At 40.0% G+C, this 20702-nt stretch overlaps 2 protein-coding genes across 3 annotated transcripts; one reads left to right on the top strand and one right to left on the bottom strand.

Annotated features, from left to right (window-relative positions):
- The first annotated feature begins 1221 nt into the window (after nucleotides 1-1221).
- LOC133444390 (fatty acyl-CoA hydrolase precursor, medium chain-like) lies at nucleotides 1222-9440 on the top strand. The gene is made up of 13 exons (XM_061722147.1): nucleotides 1222-1559; nucleotides 2684-2876; nucleotides 2963-3104; nucleotides 6881-7014; nucleotides 7092-7245; nucleotides 7331-7435; nucleotides 7531-7629; nucleotides 7744-7887; nucleotides 8000-8077; nucleotides 8164-8311; nucleotides 8413-8562; nucleotides 8645-8717; nucleotides 8789-9440. Exons 1-13 carry the CDS (start codon nucleotides 1487-1489, stop codon nucleotides 8973-8975), a joined length of 1680 nt encoding a protein of 559 aa, XP_061578131.1. The 5' UTR covers nucleotides 1222-1486; the 3' UTR covers nucleotides 8976-9440.
- fbxo31 (F-box protein 31) lies at nucleotides 8245-18986 on the bottom strand. 2 transcript variants are annotated; one of them, XM_061722145.1, is made up of 10 exons: nucleotides 18525-18986; nucleotides 17459-17530; nucleotides 17021-17107; nucleotides 16537-16613; nucleotides 15454-15621; nucleotides 15243-15317; nucleotides 15023-15132; nucleotides 13877-14030; nucleotides 12034-12395; nucleotides 8245-11299 (listed from the first exon to the last, which is right to left on the bottom strand). In XM_061722145.1, exons 1-10 carry the CDS (start codon nucleotides 18919-18921, stop codon nucleotides 11077-11079), a joined length of 1725 nt encoding a protein of 574 aa, XP_061578129.1. In that variant the 5' UTR covers nucleotides 18922-18986; the 3' UTR covers nucleotides 8245-11076. The 2 variants fall into 2 exon arrangements, with proteins under 2 accessions (XP_061578129.1, XP_061578130.1); XM_061722146.1 differs by lacking the exon at nucleotides 17021-17107.
- Between the last annotated feature and the right edge of the window lie 1716 nt (nucleotides 18987-20702).

Here is a 20702-nt window from a genome sequence, read left to right as displayed (position 1 = left end):
CTTATCAATATGACTCTGTCCTTCACAGGATAAGTAAAATAGATCACTGCAAAAACTCAAAATCTTAACAAGAATATTTGTCTTATTTCTAGTTAAAATGTCTCATTTTAGTAAAAAAAATCTAATTACACTGAAAACAAGACTCATCACAATTTTCACCTGTTTCAAGTAGACTTGGAAGTGGAACAAGATTTTTTTGCTTGTAATAAGAAGATAAATCTTGTCCCACTGGCAGATTTCCCTACTTATTTCAAGTGAAAATTGTCAAATAAGTTATTTTTCAGGTGTTATTTTTCTGGTGATGACTCTAAATGTTGAAATAGCAGTAATACCACATTCATTGATGAAATGACATAAGGGATGGAATGGGGGGATGGCAGTTTTACAGGGGGGATGATTTTGACCGTTTTTATTTCAGGGGGGGATGCCATCCCCCCTCATCCCCCCTCAACTCCAGTACTGGTTATAATAGAGTTAAAAAAGAAATTTGTAATGAATTGTTTTCATGTGTTAAAATTGCTTTCATGTGTTAAAATAAGAGAGTTAAAAAAAGAGATGAATAATTAATTAATTAATTATTTTCATGTTTTAAAAGGAGTTAAAAAGGTTAAAACAATGATTGATCATCGGTTCTGTTGTGCTAAAAGGAGTTAAAAAGGTTAAAACAATGATTGATCATGGGCTCTGGGTTCAACTGTTTTGCCTGGCCGACAGCAAACAGTAACAGCGCTGCACGGGGATTGATTGAAAATGCCTGTTTGACGTGCTGAATGAGAATGATGGTGAACTGGCTGCATTATATAATACATCCATGGCTGCAACGCGTGGGGCTCGCGTCTTTTTTTTACTTTTATCTTTTCCCCGGCAACGGGGCTTAACACTTTCATGTCAGAGTCTCCAAAAGTTTCCAATGACACCAGATAAAGTCGCTTGAATTGTCCCTAGTCGCTTTTTTGTAAAAGAGTCACAAGGGGGGGTCTGAAAAGTGGCTAAATATAGTGACAGGAACGCAGAGCTGACAACACTACTGACCCGCTCCGCTCGCTCAGCAGTGGTAAAGGGTGGGAGGGCTTTGTGATTCAACAGTGCCCATTGGAGAGTTCACTCTACATGACAGTGATATAGATGAATGATATCACATGCTGCCCAGACTGCCGTCAATACTACATCCAGTTTTCCGTGGGGGGGCACTGCCCCCCATGGTAACGCCCCCGGTTGAAATGCACCTTCACCCGGGTTAATAATGTTCACCTCTAGACTACATGTTGTTCGGTAGCCTATATGAGACATGCACACGGCTTTTACGATATAATGGTGAGATTATCGCTATTAGCTGCTTAAACAGAAGTAGTCATCCTGCAGAAAACAGGAACAACCAGGTCTAGTGTTTTTTCTGAAAGTTTCATAGGAGGGGCAACTTGTTTTTCTAGTTTGGCTACTTATGTTTAAAAAGTCCAGCAGATGAGCAGTCCACCTCCAGACGACCATGGAGATCCGTGTGAAGCAAACGTGCTTTCTAATGTTTGTTTCATCCCTCTGCGCTTCTGCAGATCTCCACGGTACGTACTCTTTTCTTTGCACATCCACTTTTTATAAATGCGCATTTCGACTTCAACGGAGTCTAAATGTCTCGGTTTTCTTTTTCTTTTTTTTTTCGTGAGCAAAACGATTATTTCAGTCCTGTGTGCATTTTCAAAGTGGATTTGGCTCATTTGTCAAACAATGTCGATATGACTGCATACATTTTAGATTAGATTCAACTTTATTCTCATTGCACATGTCAAAAGTACAGGGCAACGAAAAGCAGTTAGCATCTAACCAGAAGTGCTTATGCAGTGAAATAAATACATTGTACAGTATATAGGCTACACACACACACACACACACACACACACACACACACACACACACACACACACACACACACACACACACACACATATAGCACCACAAAACAATGAAAAGGTGAACGGGTGTTGTCCCCTCTGTTTAATAAATAATCAACATGTTACAGAAATGACTAAAGTACTAAAACCGAAAAAAAAAATGTATCTTTTAATCACTTTTTCTGTCCAACCAGTAGCCCAAACCTTTATTTTTAATGGTTAAGGAGTCTTGGGTGCTACTTTATAGTAAGACAACCCTCATAAAGGGTTTATGAACGTTTAGAAATAAGTTGTTGATTTTAAACTCTTTATAAAACACTAATAAGTAGTTGTAATCTGTTATAAAGAGCAGTAGTGACCCATACTTGCCACAGTTATCTTTAGGCTAGTACCAAACCTTAGATCATTGCTTGTATCTTCTCCTAAGCCAGGATGGCCTGGATTAGCTTTCTACTAAGATAAAGGGGGACAGTTGGGATCGTAAGTTGTCAAGCAGGACCACTATTGCTCTTTTTTATTTTAATATTTTATATCTACTTATTAGTGTTGTTTTTTGAAGGTTTTACAATCTAATAATCAACTATTTGTTTAAATGGTGTATAAATCCATTATAAGGGCAGTCTTATCATAAAGTGGTGTCCATATTTGTGGCAGGGTTTTGATCTCCATAGATGGATTGATTGTACGTTGGTGGAATTTTTACATGGTACAAGGGTGGTTTTCTTTATTGGGAAATAAGATTTCAAAACTGTGAAGTGTTGCATTACTTCTCTAATTGACAACTATTGCCCTAACAGCACCGCAAGTCCACACTAAGCTCGGGAGCCTGAGAGGAGAGTATGTCAGCGTAAAAGGCAAGGAGACCGGGGTCCACGCCTACCTGGGCATCCCGTTTGCCAAGCCTCCCCTGGGCCCCTCCCTTAGACTGGCTGCACCTCAGCCTGCAGAAGGATGGGAAGGAGTGAGAGATGCCACCAAGCAGCCACCCATGTAAGGCACATGCACTCACTTCTGGTACACCACAGTTGGAGGAATTCTGTTTAAAACCTGCTGATCATAAATGTTTCTCTTCACAGATGCATTCAAAGTAGAGAGATTGTATTGGATTTAGCTGAAAAATTTGGTCAGTCGTTCACGGAGCTCCCAGACACTTCAGAAGACTGTCTTTACCTCAACATTTACACTCCTGCAGGCAAAGCTCCTGACGCCAAGCTCCCTGTAAGAACCCCTTCCTGCAAGTTTGTGTGTTGTATTTATTTTGAGAAAAGTTTGGTCGTTTTATAGCATGATGGTCATATTTATCAGGCTACTCATTTTAAAACACAAGCTGATGGGTTTTGACTTTTTTTAAAAACATAATAAAGAAAAACCATAAAGCATTCAGTGGCGGCTTGTCAATAGGGCGCGCTAGGGTGCCGCCCCCATTAAAATTACAGGGGAAAAAAAAACCCAAAAAACTGTACACATACAGTAAATTACGTAATAAAAAGTCATTATCACATCTGTGCACTCATAAAATGTGTCTGACTTTTAATTTTTCAAGCTTTCCCATCCCATACTGGGTTTATTCAGAGTTGCTTTTTGTGCAGACCGAAATACATAGGTTTCAATGGTGAGGGGTCGCCGGCCAAATGAGTGTGTATTGCATGTTCTTAAACTTTTCTTCCATGTGACTTCATGCTGGTCTCTAATTGGAGCTGCTCTCTGCGCCCGTGGCCAATTAACATGTTTTCTGTCATTCTTCATCCAATCTGATTGATTCATGAGCTGTCAATCAAAGTCACACCCCTGACAGTGTAGACGCGCGACTGCATCTGTCACTCGCATACAAACGGAGTCACAACCATAGACATATATACGTAGACGCCCCATTGAGTGGTTTTGCCCGCTGCTGCGATACGTCAACGACGCCGCCATATTGGATGTGGCAAGACTGCGCTGTAAACTAATAAAAAGTAAATTGACTTATTTTCATAAAGTGCCTTTCTACAAAGAAATTTACGTTTTACGTCTCATTTATGCCGCTTTTGCATTAGTATCACCTTAGCTCGGTTCTACCCGTTTTGCGCTTTCGCACTAGGGCTGAGACGAGTAGAGCCGCTCCAAGTCGATACTTTTTTCTGTAACCATTTCAGTGAGGTTCTGAAAGCGGGCTGAGCAGGGACTATTTCTGACGTCACCACCTCCTCGCCACCGATTGGTCGGGGGGCGGGGACGTCACCACCCTCCGCGCCTCTGATTGGTCGGGGGGCGGGGCCGTCAGACGTTTGAATCAGGAAGCGGGAGTCAGAGCGAGGGGACCAGCCAGCCCCCGGGTCTGGCAGTCAGAAGGCGCGCCGATTTTTTCCAGTGGCCAACCGCGGTACTGCAACCAAAAATCCCATGCGGCCCAGAAAGCTTTTTTCCCATAGACCGCAATAGTAAAAGAGAAGCCTCTAAAACTGTTCACAGGACACCTCCAGCTGTAATCCCCGGCAATTACTAATCTTTGTATTCTATATTTTTAAGTCATGGACTTTATATCCGTCAAAAATGTTTTATAACGGCCAGAAAAGTAAAAGAAAAGTCTCTTTCTGGGCGTGACGTCACGGCTGACGTCACAGCCGTGTCCGTGCATTCCACGGATGTTTTATATTAATATATATTATATAATTATATTATATTAATACATTAATAATATATGTAATGCTATACATGTAATAATATACATTAATTAATATATTATATTAATACATATTATATTAATATTCGCGGCATTGCCCCGGGGCATGATGGGAGGCCCCAGAGCATCATGGGAGGTGACTCAACTGCGCATGCTCTATGGGCCGCTGTATGCGGAAGTAAACCCGGAAGTCAGAGATTTTTTCGGCGGATGCGCTGGCTGAGCAGAATGCATTGAAATGAATGGGCGGCCATTTTTGACGTCCCATCCAGTTTTATATAATACATCCATGGAGGGGACTCGTGGCGATTTTATTATAAAGCGCAAAACGTCTGTTTGGTGATCCAACTCTGAGGTGCAGATGTTCATAAACCTGGTGGCTGTCGAGAAAAAATTTAAAAAGCGATGTAGACGGGCTGTTTTTTTCTCAGCCGCTCCCGGCTCCAGCTGATTTCTCATCTGCGCCGACATGAACAAAGCGGTTGCGCAATCGAGTACGTCACAGCAGCTTCACCACAACCTGCCCACTTCTCCCCTGGCAGTGCGAAAACACACGTGTGGGGCCGTGTAAAGCCGCGCCGAGCCGTGCCGGGCTGAGCCGATACTAGTGGGAAAGTGCCATTATTCATTCACACATGCACTAATATACTTGGGAAACAGTTAGGCACCAAATATAATATATTTAATTTTCTGAGATGGCAAAAATAAGAACTTTATTGATCCCACATAGGAGTAATTCATGTTATATCAGCTATAGAGAACAAGGTAGTGCCGAAAAACAATATCCCCCCTCACAAAAATAGAGAAACATTTTCTCAACAAAACAAATTTAAAATTTTTCAAATAACATGTGAACCATTTTTCAGACAATATCTGTCAATATCTCTATATAATAACTGAAGAAATCGGAAATGGTTCAAATTAGGGCTGTTCGATTTTGCCCAAAAATAAAATCTGGATTTTTTTTTCTCAAAATCCGATTTTCGATTACGATTATTTTGTGAATTGACAAAAGGCAAAGAAATGATTTCAAATATGCAGTTTTTTTATTGAACATTTGCCCCATTGGGCTTTAAGTGCAAACTTTGCTCTTATTAAACCAAAAATGAATGAATAAAGTGCAAAACTCTGTAAAATAAGTTGAAAAAAAGTTTTAAAAAATATAATAAAATATCAATTTTTATCTCTGAAAAAAAAATCAGCAAATCAGCACTTGCAAACATACAGTAAGTTATATTTCCAATTAAATAAAACAAGACATTTTCTAATTAAACTAAACTGGGTCTTTGCATGCTAAATAATAATGCAACCCATGAAGGAGGTAGAGGTGTGTAATGTCAGTCATTACATTTGCTGTTCACATTTGCAAGTTTTTTGCAAGGAACACGAGCCGGTCTACCGCATCTGGCTTGAGGGATGCCCGGTGGCATGTTACAACGCCCCCTCCTACACTAAAGAGCCTCTCCCATGGGGCACTTGTCACAGGTATTGAGAGGTATTTCCATCAATCATTAATATGGTATCAATCATTAATATGTTTGCAGACAAGGTAAAAAAAAAAAAAAAAATTTTTTTTTTTGAAAAATCGATTTTACGATTTTCACGTTTTAACATCGTTCTAATTACATAATCGCGATTACGATTTAAAATCGATTAATCGAACAGCCCTAGTTCAAATATGTTATTTTGTTACTTGAAAATTTTAAAATATGTTTATGTAAAATATGCTACATGTATATGTAGTAATATGTAATAAAAAAATAACAAAAGTGTATGTTCAAGTAGAGTTTATAGTTGTGTTGTAATCCCCACTTGCCAGTGCGCCCACCCCAAATTTTTTATCACCAGCCGCCACTGAAAGCATTATGTAGCACGCTCGTGCTACTGGGTTCGCCAGACAGGAAAGAGGACACAGTGTTGGAGAAATCTTTGGTTCTTTATTATCACCCAAACGTGTATCAGCACTCGGCAGCTCCGTGTCATCCCTGAGAGCTTTTTGCCGGTGTGAAGCCGCTCTTTAAGTAGCCAGGCAGGTTGGAGAGATTGATTGGGCACAGGTGTGCCCAAACAGCTGAGTGGCTGCTCTCCCGCAGACCACACCCAATCCTCCACCCTCCACCCGCCTGATTCAACTTGTGTTTTTTTTTTCCTTTCAAGATTTTGGGAATTTTTAAAGCAAAATTATAATTTTCAAAGTATCAGGAACAATTAGAGCAAAGGCAGTATTTTACAGTATTTTGATACGAGATAGTTTAACTTCTTAACTGATTTTGACTTATTTTTCTAGTTTTTTCAGAGGCTGAGAAAGAAACTTTTCATTGCTTTTTTTCAGGTCATGGTGTGGATCCATGGTGGTGGCTTTGCCTTGGGGTCTGCTTCAACGTATGATGGCTCTGCCATGGCTGCCTACCAGGATGTAGTTGTGGTTCTGATCCAGTACAGATTGGGCATTTTGGGCTTCTTCAGGTAATATGGGTTACTGAGCAGTTGGAACATAGTTTGGTTAAACAATAACTGAAATGTCTACTACATGATCTGTGCAGTACTGGAGATGAGCACGTCTCTGGGAACTTTGGCCTGCTGGACCAGATTGAAGCTCTGAGGTGGATCAAAGAGCACATTCACAACTTTGGAGGAGACTCAGATTTAGTAACTATATTTGGGGAGTCTGCCGGTGGAATGAGTGTATCCCTTCTGGTAAGAACAGAGCTGGTGAAAGTTGTTATACTGCCAAACTTTCAGCAAAATGAATTTTAAATGCTGTCCTTACTTGGATCAACAGCTTCTCTCACCATTATCTGATGGTCTATTCCACCGTGGTATTGCTGAGAGCGGTACTGCTGCAATGGACTCATATGTGGTTGGTGATCCTGTACCAGTGATGCAGGTGTGCTATCAGTGCTTATGTATAGGCTTTATTTGGTGTATAGTAAAGAGAATATGAGTTTTTAAATGTATAAATTGTGTTGCTTGTATTCTCAGATGGTTGCAAATGCATCAGGCTGCAGCCTTGAGAGCACAGAGAAGATTGGTGAATGCATGAGAAGCCTGGATATTGATACCATAAAGACATTTACAAGTGTGAGATGCTGTTCAAAACTGATATTTGTTGTTTTCTGCAACATGTCAATTATGTAGCCGTTTACATTTATTGTTGATACTGTATTCAGTTTTGTTTGTACTTGTTTTGTCAAGGATCCTAGTGTGAGAACCATTGTAACTATTGATGGACACTTCTTGAGAAAACCTGTACGTGAGCTGTTCGATAAACACGAGCTCCTCACTGTGCCATTCATGACGGGTATCAATAATCACGAAGGAGGATGGTTGCTTCCTAGTGTAAGTGCTGTTTGTATATGTTTCCTTTCTTAATTTTAAATGTGGGAAACCAGATGTCAATACTGTGCATATCTGCTGACATGCTGAATAAAGTCGGGTTTTCTTCCATCAGTATTTAGCTCCTCCAAACTGGACTGAAGGAATGGACCGGGAACATATTGTGAACATTATATCCATGTTCTACCCTGATGTAAGACACGGATGTCCTGATATTCCAGTTTTTGTGCTTTTGTTTGTTTGGCCTGATCAGCCTTTTACATTTCTCATTATGTATAGCCCAAAGATGCATTAACCAGAGATTTGATTGCAAATGAATATATTGGAACTGGAGAAGACAGAGTGAGAAACAGAGATGGATTCACTGAGGTGATTGGAGATATGTTGTTTACCATTCCAGCCATTGGAGCTGCAAATGCTCACAGAGGTATTTTTTTTAACAATATTATCCAAACAAATAGTCACTGTTTAATATTTACTGTTATAATTGTTCTGAAACAAACATGACATTCATTTGACTGATACCAGATGCAGGCGCCCCTGTGTACTTGTACGAGTACCAGTATCCTCCCCAAGCTCTGCAGAAAAAAAGACCGAGCTTTGTTAGAAGTGACCATGGCGACGAGATCTTTACGGTGCTGGGATGTTGTTTCACGACTTCCCATGTGACATTTTCTGGTAAGTGTAGTTTACAAACCTTCAAATATTTGGTTTGTTAACTTGTAATCTTGAATGTTTCAACCATTCATTGACATTTTAGACGGATGCTCTGAAGAGGAGGAAAAGTTCAGCAGAACCATGATGAGCTACTGGGGCAACTTTGCCCGTACTGGGTAAGAATTACTGCTTCTAAGTTATAGTTTGGACAAGAAAAATGTGTTTTTAATAATGTTTGTTTGTGTAGGTCTCCCAATGGGGATGGACTTGTACACTGGCCAAAGTATGGGACAGAGGAAGAATACCAGATCATTGATTTAAAGGAGCAGGTAACAGGTCGGCACCTGAAGAAAGACAAGTTTGTATTTTTGACTCAGATCCTCCCTGAAAAGATCAAACAACATGAAGAGAGCGCGGAGCGCAGCGAGTTGTAGAGATGTATATTGAGCTACAATGTAGAGGAGTAAATGCATCTATTAATGCTGTACAAACTGAAATCATTTTGAATTAAGAAAACTTTAGGCAGTGCTGTTTTTTTAATACATCTTAAGTAGTTCCTTGATCATGTGGATTCTAATATAAAATTAGCATTTATTACGGTTTAGTTTGTACTCATGAATCAATTTTAACAGGTGGGGGGAGGGACCACTGATGCTTTAACCAGGTTTTTCCAAAGGTACATGGGGTACACAAGATGTTTCTAAATAATGACAACCTTTTTATGTTTATGTGTACAAGCTGTAAACATTAATTATGAAAACTTACTGTGGCACTGAAATTAATGAGCTGTGAAAAAGAGTCTCTTAGATGATCTCTAACACTTGCATCTGAATGTAAAACACACCCAAACCCTTATAAAAAAATAAAATGATGTGGGGAAAAAAGGTTGTCTTTTTAATTTTTATTATCATTATTTCTGAGAAGAGTGCTAAAGCTGAAAAGCTCCCTGAAGTCTGATCTGAGCAGTTCAATAGTTCAAACATACATTTTCCATAAAATCAGGCATATGGCATGATAATAGAACGAAGCAACACATTTCAAAGGCAAATCATTCAGATAGCTGGGTTTGCAGATAAAGATAACATTTTAAAATAGATGAATTCAATAAAATGTGACCAAAGAAACAACAAACAAACAAAATGCTTTAGCAGTCCCCCCCCCAGATGTTAGTAAAGCTGTAGTCTGATATAAAAGTGCAGGCCATTGGTTTTTGAAAGATTTATTAAACTGCCCAGAAAAGTGCACTTGTAGTAAGAAAGCTACTGGGCACCACCATCAGGCCGGAATGAGACGTACAGACACTTACTTTGTATTTTGAGATGCACTTTAAGTTGTTAGCATGAATAAAGAGCTTGCCTTGATCTCAAGTTGGAAACCAGTGGAAGATCTGGAGGGAAAAGCTTTGCAGGTATAAAGCCAAGCAAACACATCAGCCAATAAAAGTAAATTTCCACATTTGAATGGGGAGAGACATTTCAGAACATGACAGTAGCTCAGAAAATATATTATTTAAATACAGGGGACCATTCCAGCTTTTGAAAAGGTAATGTTACTATTGCAATACACCTTTCCAGCTTACATAAGAGGTTAATATGTTGGGTGTGGTAAGGTTAAGTATGTTTGATATGGGTCTATGAGCCTAAGCATATCATTGAAAAGCTAGATCTTGAGTTCAAAGGGCCAAAATGTACGAGTCAGCCTAAAACCGACCGATGCAACTGTAATATCTGATAAGATGACCGGTCAGAAGTTTGATAAGTGGCCAGTTTAATATTTCATTTTGTATTTGTACATACTTAAGTCCTGTCTTCACTCACCCGTGGCCCAAGAAAAACACCTGAGATGCCTGTTTTTTTTCTTAAATATGTCTCCACAGCAGAACCCCCCCCACCCCCACCCCCCAAAAAATAAATAAATAAAACAAACAGGTAAAACAAACTAATCAAAGCATGCTGCTTTCTGAAAACAAAACTTGATCAGATGGTGGTTATACTGCAAGCCCAATCTGGTTAGTTCTAGGTAAATGCAGCATGCATTTATATGTATTGGGCCCTGAAATTGGTATAATAGAATAGTATACTGTAGTAGAATGCACTGGACACCCTTATTTGCTTCAAGCGCAAACGAGTACAGGCATGGTTTTGGAATCACAGGCACATACAGCTGGATCCTTAATAAGTGGTATAAGTGTTATCATTCTTTTTTCTTCCTTCAGTGGAAAAAAAAAAAAAAAAAAGTATTGCGTGACCCCTTATCATGCTGCACTGGAGGATTAAGGTCACACTTGCGCAAGGTGATAAAGGGTGACTTGAAAGGCCCTTCTAAGTGCATTAATGGGAACAAACACGTGGCTGTGTAAGGTCAGGGTGACACAAGTAGTTAAAGTAATACAGTAAACCCAGTATGAGACAGTTATAGACAGAACCTGGAGACTTAAGGTCATCAGCTATCAGGGTAGTAATGTCCTCATCAGAGGTGGTTTGTGTACCGTGGTTTTTTCTTTCATCCCGTCATTGAGATTTAAAGCTTGGTGCATCAGGATGTCCAAGACTGCATGCTGCGGAGCATGGCCTCAAATCGCTCCATGTTTGGAGCATGGGCGTGGGCTAGATGGTCCGTCAGGCGACTGTAAAGACTAAAAGACTTCAACTCCAGCCAGATGAAACCAAAGTGGTCCTCATCGAAGAGCACAAAAAGCCCTGGGGTGCGCTCTGGACTTGTAAAGCCGTGCCCCGCAATCAGGCCTGTCCCATAGAAGCTGAAACACAAGACACAAAGTCACATATAATAAGTAAGACATTTTAATTTCAATAGTTTGTGAACTGGAAAACATGGGGTTTTACAGATGACAGGCAATCATGGTTTTAAGTGGATAAACAGCCTGTGCTGGTGCTTAAACCAAACTTTGATGCACAACTTTCACAATTTGTTGCATGCATCCTTTCCGCACTTCCAAATAAACCAATTGTGGAAATCATAATAAATAAATCAATCTATTTATGCAATAACATTTCAATGTTTGATGCGCTGCTTTGTACGTTGGCCTGATTTTATATGTGGTTTAGGGCTGTGCGATTAATCGATTTTAAATCTAAATCGAATTTATTAATCAAGACGATGTTAAAAAAAGGAAAATCGGAAAATTGATTTTCCTTTTTTGCAGCTGGCTGCATTACAGACAGAGCTCGTCTAGTCATCTTTGTTTGGTCAAGAAAATTGTAAATGTTGTCACTTTACTAAACTCAAGGAGGATTTACAGTATCTTTCAATTGCACTTCATTCCCAATAGGGAAATTTGTTTGCTATTTTTCTTTAAAAATAAAGATAAAATATTTGAAACAATTAATTCCATTGTCTTTTGTAGTTTTACCAAAAAAATCGAAATCGAAAATCGGGTTTTCAGAGAAAAAAAAAATCGGGATTTTATTTTTGTCCAAAATCGCCCAGCCCTAATGTGGTTATAGTTTTGCCACTTCACAGGACATTCCTTACCATTTTCTGCAGGTACGAGGGTACACCTCATTGCGGGCCATAACCCCTAAAGGAAGAATAAAGGGCTGGGTCTCCGAATGACTGCTGCTACTGCTGGGGCCAGACTGACAGCTGTCTGAACAGAGGCCATCTTCTGCCTCACTTGCTTTTGCGCCGCTGGCAACACCATCGGCTCCCGCCGCTGCATGCCGGACTGTATCATTGGCCTGCTGTTCTGCATCCCCCTGTAGCTCCTCATGTATCCCCAGCACAAGCCGCGATAGTTCCTCAATGTCGCGCTGCTGCTCCAAATCTGGGAGTACCACAGGTCTTCTCAGGTCAATATCCAGTGTGAGCTGCCCAGCAGGAACATTTGGGTCTCCCTGCAGGAAGGAGCAAAATTACAGTCAGGTTTGTGGGTTCAAGTACACCAAGCTGAAGCTGTGACAACGTGCAGTGAAAAGTGTAATTTTATGAGGCTTTTTTTTTTTTTTAGTTTGTGAGTTTAGTTACAAAAAAGCCGTCTTTCTTTGGAAAAGCTGCAATTAGTTTAAATCAGAGTGGTTCCCATACGGATAACAATATCGGAAATACTCAGATGCTGCTGAAAATAAGGGTATCTTTTGGTCTTTACATGTATGCACCATTCAATACCATGTTATTTTCTGTGATGCTCTATGAAACCAGCACAGGCAGTTATATTATATTATTGTGCAATTTCCTGATTTGAGTCGCCAGGTTATGGTGTGTCTTATACAGACTGTCCGGTCACTACATCCAGTGTCAGAGCTCAGTCCGCTTTGGTGGCTGTAAATCTGACTTGTTTCCCGTGGGAGTTGGACTCCACCAAGGCTGCCCTTTATCACCAATTGTGCGCAGCCGAAGAACAGAGAGGGGTCTAGTTTGGTGGCCTCAGAATTGGGTCTCTGCTTTTTGCAGATGATGTGGTTCTGTTGGCTTCATCGGGCCAAGCATTTCAACTCTTGCTGGGGCGATTCTCAGCCAAGTGTAAAGTGTCTGGGATGAGAATCAGCACCTCTAAATCTGAGACCATGGTACTCGGTTGGAAAAGGGTGGGGTGCTCTCTCCGGAGCAGAAATCAGGTACCGCCCAGAGTGGAGGAGTTTGAGTATCCCTACTCATATTAGAGCCGCTGCTCCTCCGCATCAATAGGAGCCAGATGAGATGGGTCGGAGGGACTATGTGCCTTGGCTGCCCTGGGAACGTCTTGGGATCCCGCCTGATGAGTAGGACGAAGTGGCTGGGGAGAGCAAAGTCTGGGCTTCCCTGCTTAGGCCCCTTCGATACAAACTCGGATAAGCGGAAAAAGATGGATGGACGGAGTCGCCAGGTTACGCAGTGGGCTGTGAGTTGAAGGATTAAGCTGGCTATCTAGTATTAGCATTATGTTTGAAATATAGTGATATTTTGAGCTGGAAAAATCCCACCAGGAAAAATATACTCATTATGCGAGGATGCAGTATCCAAAAGTCGCACATATATTGCAAAAAATAACACATGCAAACTGTATTAAACATTAAAGGAGCCAACACATGACAAAACACATGTTTATGAAGTCAAAGGGAAAGCAGGTCGTACTCTAGAGATGGCTTTTCTGAAACATGACAAATTCCCCAAAGAAAACCAATGATGGATAACAACAGTAGAATTAATTTCGCTCAGTGACTAATTTTCAAGCCTACAAAAAATGTAGGAATTCACTGCGTCACTCAACATCTGGAGCTGCGGTGCAGTTTCCGAGGTGTTTTATACAAATCTGAAATCCGAATTAGTTAAAATATCTAACACACACACACACACACACACACACACACACACACACAATGTTTATTTACAAACTTACAGTGAGTTTGGTGGCTCTTGCAGAATTCCCATGAAAGCTGAGCATGACAATCTCCAAGCCATGACTACCGTAGGTGCCTTTGAATAGTCCTGGTTTCAGCAGGTCTGACGGCATCGGAGGAGGCAGATAGATCCGACGGTATGTCAAGCAGTTACTGTTATAACCAGGCATGGAAAATGAGGAAATGATAAACGAGCCTATATCAAGACTTGACAGACATACAAGCTACTTAAAGGGAAAGTTCGGTTTTTTACAAACTGGACCTTATTTCTGGCATTTTTTATGGTTGTATACTCACCCAGGCAAGTTTGGTGTCATTTGGAGTCCTTCGGAAGATATTAGGAGTTTTTTGCGAGCCGCTTCTCCATATAACGGTAGCGGATGGGGCACAGCGGGACACAGACGATGCAGCGTCTAAATAACACATGATTGCCGCAAAACTTTCATTTCTTTTATGAATCACTAGATCTGCTTCCAGGACCTGTTGTCTACATCCGGGGCTGTCTGTGTAACAAATAAATCAGTTTGTAAACAAGACCTCTGAACTCATGACGTCATCTCTGTGCGCGCACTCTGTCCTCCGTTCAGTGAGCTCTTCAGCCGTATACTCTGGCTCAAAACGGTAAGGACGTCCATCATATTCAAAGTCGTCGTCCACAACCTCAGAATTTGACAAATATTCAGACATGTTTCAAATAACTATCAGTAAACTAACAGTAGAACTCCAGCTGTACACAGAGCTGTGTCTGGGACGCGCGCACAGAGATGACGTCATGAGTTCAGAGGTCTTGTTTACAAACTGATTTATTTGTTACACACATAGCCCCGGATGTAGACAACAGGTCCTGGAAGCAGATCTAGTGATTCATAAAAGAAATTAACGAGTTTTGCGGCAATCATGTGTTATTTAGACGCTGCATCGTCTGTGTCCCGCTGTGCCCCATTCACTACCGTTATATGGAGAAGCAGCTCGCAAAAAACCCCTAATATCTTCCGAAGGACTCCAAATGACACCAAACTTTTCTGGGTGAGTATACAACCATAATAAATGCCAGAAATAAGGTCCAGGTTGTAAAAAACCGAACTTTCCCTTTAAATTTAAAGACACTTGATTTCAGCAAACAGATACGAGGAAGAAAGCCCTACTCGTATTGACTGGTGTAAATGAATTTCATCAGAATGAGCTCCTGCATGTGTTCATGGAAGATTTCTTCCAGCGTTCGACCCCATTCTTCCTCTAACCATGTCCTGAATTCCTACAAAACACAGTTTCACTTTTAATTAAAATTTGTCGAGTTCATTATAGTACACGTACTTTTAAAAAACGTAAACAGGCAATTAACAGGTTGTAACTGTTTATGCCCACCTCCTGTCTGCCTCCTGGCATCCGGTGATGATCCGTCTGGTTACATTTAGTTGAAAATTCATCCCTTTTCACTGTCTAAAAATATCAGAAGATGACACATATTAGCAGATCACCTACTTTAGAGGCCAAGTTATCTGTTTCTGGTTATGTCCTCCAAGTTTATAACAGCTCATTGTTTTGATGCAAAGGTAAGTTTACTTATTGCCCTCACCTGTATGTCTCCTTTGTGAGGACCTTTGTGTCCATACATACACTCTATTGTGGCCTTTTTGCTCTCCCACAAGTGGATACGGAAGAGAGGCCGTCTTCTCATGGGATCCTCCACCCGAGGGTCATGAGGTGGGAGATACATCCAGCCGATGATGAACAACCCATCCACCTAATAAAAAAATTGGAAAAAAATTGGAAAAAAAATCTTTATTGTCAAGACAATAACAGCAGAGTTATGTTCATGCAAATGTCAACAAATAATAATCTGTAGTCATTGTTCCTCGTCTTTTTGCAAACATATTTTGAGAAACACTCACCACTAGGGGTGGGCAAAAATATCGATATGGCAATATATCGCGATACTTTTCCAGCTGATTCAATATCGATATTCAAATTTGAATATCGATTTTTTTTTTTTTATCCCCGATTTTTCTCCCATTATATCACCCAGTGCTCCTACCTAAGTGACAGTCCTGGGCATTGCCACTCTCTACCAACCCTGGGAGGGCCCTGCACTAAGCTCAGGTTTTATTTCACGTTTTATTTCATTTTATAATTTATTTTTTATATAACACAATTGCCTGTCCTTAAAAAATGAAAAATAATGGACAGAGGTTTATTTATTTATGGATTTATATCTATACTGACTGATCACTGTGCCTGTCCTTGGTTTTAGTACCCATCTTTCTTGTGTTTATTATCATTTGCCACATAATTAAAGCAACCTCATACTAAATTTAATGTTAATTTCATATGATGTAAATAATATGAAAAACATATACAAATATGTTGTAACTTTAGCTTGTATAGTTATAATAAAACATTGTTTGTCCCATGAATTGTCACTATAATCTGATGAACGTGCAACTCGGATTTTAAGATCCATCACTATCATCTGATGTACATATATACAACTTGGATTTTAAGATGTGTAATGCATTTTTACATTTTTCGGTGAACTATGTAGAATATAATAATCGGGATATCGCATAATCGGGATATCGCAATGCGTACCGTATCGTGGCATAAGTATCGTGATGCGTATCGTATCGTGAGGTCCTTCCCAATACCCACCCCTACTCACCACAACATTGAGCAATCCACCATAAGGTCCTATGTCAGGCTGCCAAAGACCCAAAATATGCCTATATGGGTGAAGCACTGCAACACAAGGAAGCAACATCACACTGCAGTAATCAGTGTCTGCAGTGCTGCACATTAATGGTTTACAAATGATGTTATAGTCAGTTGTTACAAAACACCAGTGGTGAAGTTTGGACCAAGCCTCTACCTTTTGTTAAAAAAAGATGTTAACCCAGAGGAAAGAAAGCCTAAATTGAGAATATTCCAGTCAGCTAGCATTTTTAACAACACAGCACGACAAATTAGCTGTTCTCCTTCCTTATAGTTAATATGCAAGCATTAACAGAGTGCTGAGAAGAATTCCTAAAAGACGGACTATTGAAAGAGGATGCTACAGCAGTTTACTTAAACTGAAAAAGCATATCCCACCCCCCACAGAAAACCCCTCATGCTGCAGCCATCCACTTCAAGGCCCGTGTACATACAGTGTGTGTACACGTCTCTATAGTCCATGTGCTCGTAGTCCGGGAGGAGCTTCATAAAGCGCCCAGACTTCACCCGTGGGTTCACACCTGCACAGGCACAACACAGGCATGTGTAGAGCAGCCCATCACAACGGTGGGCTCAGTCCAACACAGTTCTCCACCGAATGCAACAGCGTGCCAAAACAGCTCTTTCACAGAACCCACAGCTGTTGCAAACACTTTGCCTGATATGTTCAGACATCAAAATCTATATAAAAGGAATTGGTTCATTCTGTTGCAAATTACACTCAGCATCTTTTCTTATTTGGACACTCGCTACACATGAACTCAAGATAACATGTGCAGGTGAAGAATGACCTGAATAAGTAAGAAATGCAAAGTGCAAAATATTTCAACGGATAAAAAAAAAAAGCGTGGCACGAGAGGTGTGAAACTGACGTTTAACGTAGATGTCCTTGCTGGACACTCCTCCTGCTTCCATCTTCCTCAGATCCTCCTTCATGCCAAACTCTGTACAGCAGAAAAAGGAGAAGGATGAAAATTAAATTACCTCCACCATTACTATCAAAAATATTTCCCCTTGGAATTAATGGAAAAAAGAAACACAACATTGTCCAAGAACTACTGCCATATTTGCTTAAAATGATAGTGCTTTTGCAAAATATCAATTTTCTGATTGATTTTCTGATTTTAAAACTACTGAACAAAATGTTTTGTCAGCCAGCCAAGTGGATGGACTGTTCAAAGTTAAACTCCAGTCAGCAGTCGGTACATGACTTGATCATATCTACATCAGTTTCTTGAGCACACAGCCGGCCTGAACAGTATGCAAACTTGGTGGTAGCTGTTCATTGGCAAACTAAGCATTCAAGAATGGACATATTATGCAGAATGCTTTTTGGCTCTTAATACAAATAAATGTTTTTGCCTTTTCCAATAGAAAAGCAGATTGGTGGTGGTATTAATATGAATTGCTATTACTAATAACGCTGATATTACTATTAATTGTTCCCAATTCATTAGGCTCAATGTTTATAATCAGTAAAGGATTTTGTGAAGAGTTGGGAAGTAGGACCAAATATAATTGACTGTTGTGTAACTATTTACATCAGATATAAAATTTTCCTTAAGATTAATTAACATCTTACTACCTATTCCAATTAATACTTGGAATAGGTATTTAGTACTAGTACTACATGGCACTTGTGTTATGTGTATATAGTGTTTGATGGCCCTGGTCCTGAGCCATATCTGCTATAGAGAATGGCTGACATGGGTTTAATAACAGTGGTCTATTTTTACAGCTCTTAATAACAAGCAGCTACTGATGCATGTGATGATGATTCTCGTTATGTTTCAGCACAAATCATTTGAAAAAATATAATCTCATTGTAAACTTGATTTTACAACAAGGAAGACTGGTATTTACATTTTAACATCAACTTCTAATCCAACGCTGTATCTGTCAGTGTTATTATCAGCAGTCTGGAGCGCCTGAATTTACCTTCTACACATCGCCTTCTCCATATGGTTTCCGTGTTGAGGATTTGTCTGAATTTCTTGCAAACGAGGGCGACATTCGGCAGCTCTGGTCCAGGCAGCAGGGAGAGTATTTCCACCAGCAGCTCGGGCGGTAATTCTGCGAGAGTCTGCGGGTGCGGAGGTGCAGCAGCAGCAGCAGCAGCAGCAGCAGCCCGGTCCTCCGGCCCTGCAGCTGCAGCTGCAGCCCCGGCTGCAGCGCAGCGGCCTCGGCCCGCCTCGGCTCTCCTCGGGCCCTCGATCCGCTCCTCCTCCTCCTCCTCCATGTCGGAGTCGCTGCCCTGGTCCTGCTGGTTGCTCCGCTGCCGTCTCCGGCACCTCCGAGACTGGCCCACTCCGCAGAGCCTGGCGCACACAGCCATCCGTGGTCAGCGGACGGGCAGCATTACATCACCAACACACGGATCAGCCGCTCAGCTGCGGACTGCTGAAGCCGCGTCTGGCCTCGCGAGACTTGGCGACGCCGACGTCACGTTGTTTACGTAAACAGGGGAAGGTTAAAACCTGTGTCATAGGATGTTTCTTACACAAATAACAATTAGAACAAAGCCAAAGGAAACGTTTATTATTAATTTGTTAATTATCCTCGCAAAATTCCACATCCACAAATCTAAATTCTTACGCAAAAAACCCTCTTTTTTTACTTTTCATTGTGAATTAAAACAGTATCTGGACCGATCTGGACTCTATTAAGTTTTCTAATAATTCAAAGGCAATCCAAACCATAAATGTATGTAAATGTTTTGGCTTTCTGTTATAATTTCATCCCCCCTGGCTGGTTGTAATGTGTTGTGCTTTTTGTTTTGTTTTTTATTTGAATTGTACTCTTTATATGTTATTATAATTCGACGTGAATTTGCATAATGTGAAGTTTTTTTTATCATTGTTATGTTTGCAATTGTTAAAAAAAACAAAAAAAAACACAAAAAACATTTTGGGCAGACCTCTGTAGATTTATTATTGATCATCTCATGTTGTGTTTGGCTTATTTTTGAATAAATCTGTTTTTAATTTTGGCAACATTTTTTAGACATAAAAGTAAATTCATTAACAAAAAACCTTGTTTTGTTGTGTTTCAGAAGGAAATGGAAATTTATTTTAAATCACTTGTTGATTCTTCTAATCAAAAGGCTATTAAGAATAAGTGCAACTACAAACGCATGGAGTGCTGCTGGGTGTATAAGAACTATACTTCAGGTGCTCTTCGGCATGGGGATCCAAAAGATTGAAAAACAATTTGGAAAAACCGATGCACTCAAGAAGTTCGAAAAATATAAAAAGCCTTTATTGAATCGTGGCTTAGTAAAAGTTAAAAACTGCCAACATGTTTCGGCCATGTAGGCCTTCTTCAAGGCAGATAACAAAGACTTTTTATATTTTTCTAACTTCTTGAGTGCCTCAGCTATTAAGAATATTTGCACCCTCTACAAAGTTTTTATATAATACACTGTACCCCTGGCTCTTCTGTTCTCTGTTCCACCTGTATACTGTTCACTGTACGTTGTGATCTTTATACTGTATATTGTGATCTTTGTCAATAAATATTCAAAAATAAAAAATAATAATATTTATGATGTTTAGAAAATGTATTTATTTAATTTAAATTCAAATTTGTGTTCCTTATTTTCTATTTCCTATTTCATTCATGTGTCCACTCCCTACAGGCCTTTTCTAATGTGCTTGCTACATGGCAGCTTTGATGTGCCTTGTTTGTTTGTAAATTTAAGAATTTTCAAGGTTAAAACACTGCTTGCTTATTAAATGCAGGCTCTGAGCAAGGACCATACCTGTCAAGTTTAGGATTTAAAAATACGGTAAATTTTCTGCTGGTGTCCCACCAACCCAACCGAGGTCCAGTATCTTACATTTTAAGACAGATTTAGGAGAAATCCAAAATAACTACCCGTCAACCACTTACACACTACAATTACGTGCTCGTAGCCTGATAGGGCGACCTTTCTTGAGACTGAAATGCGGTGTACTTCCTATGTATGTAGTTCCTATAATAGAACCTAAATGAAAACACAAAGGGGAATTAAAGCATTTATTAACATTTATTAATTTTAAATATTTTCAGTTTATATACACATTGATTGTCTTCAAGTGAAACATTTACATTTTTTTTTTTCTTTTTTTATTATTA

This window comes from Cololabis saira, chromosome 5, assembly GCF_033807715.1.
Source record: "Cololabis saira isolate AMF1-May2022 chromosome 5, fColSai1.1, whole genome shotgun sequence".
NCBI classification, from domain to species: Eukaryota; Metazoa; Chordata; class Actinopteri; order Beloniformes; family Belonidae; genus Cololabis; species Cololabis saira.
Note: the sequence above shows the minus strand (reverse complement) of the source record. Positions and strands in the feature narration are given on the sequence as shown.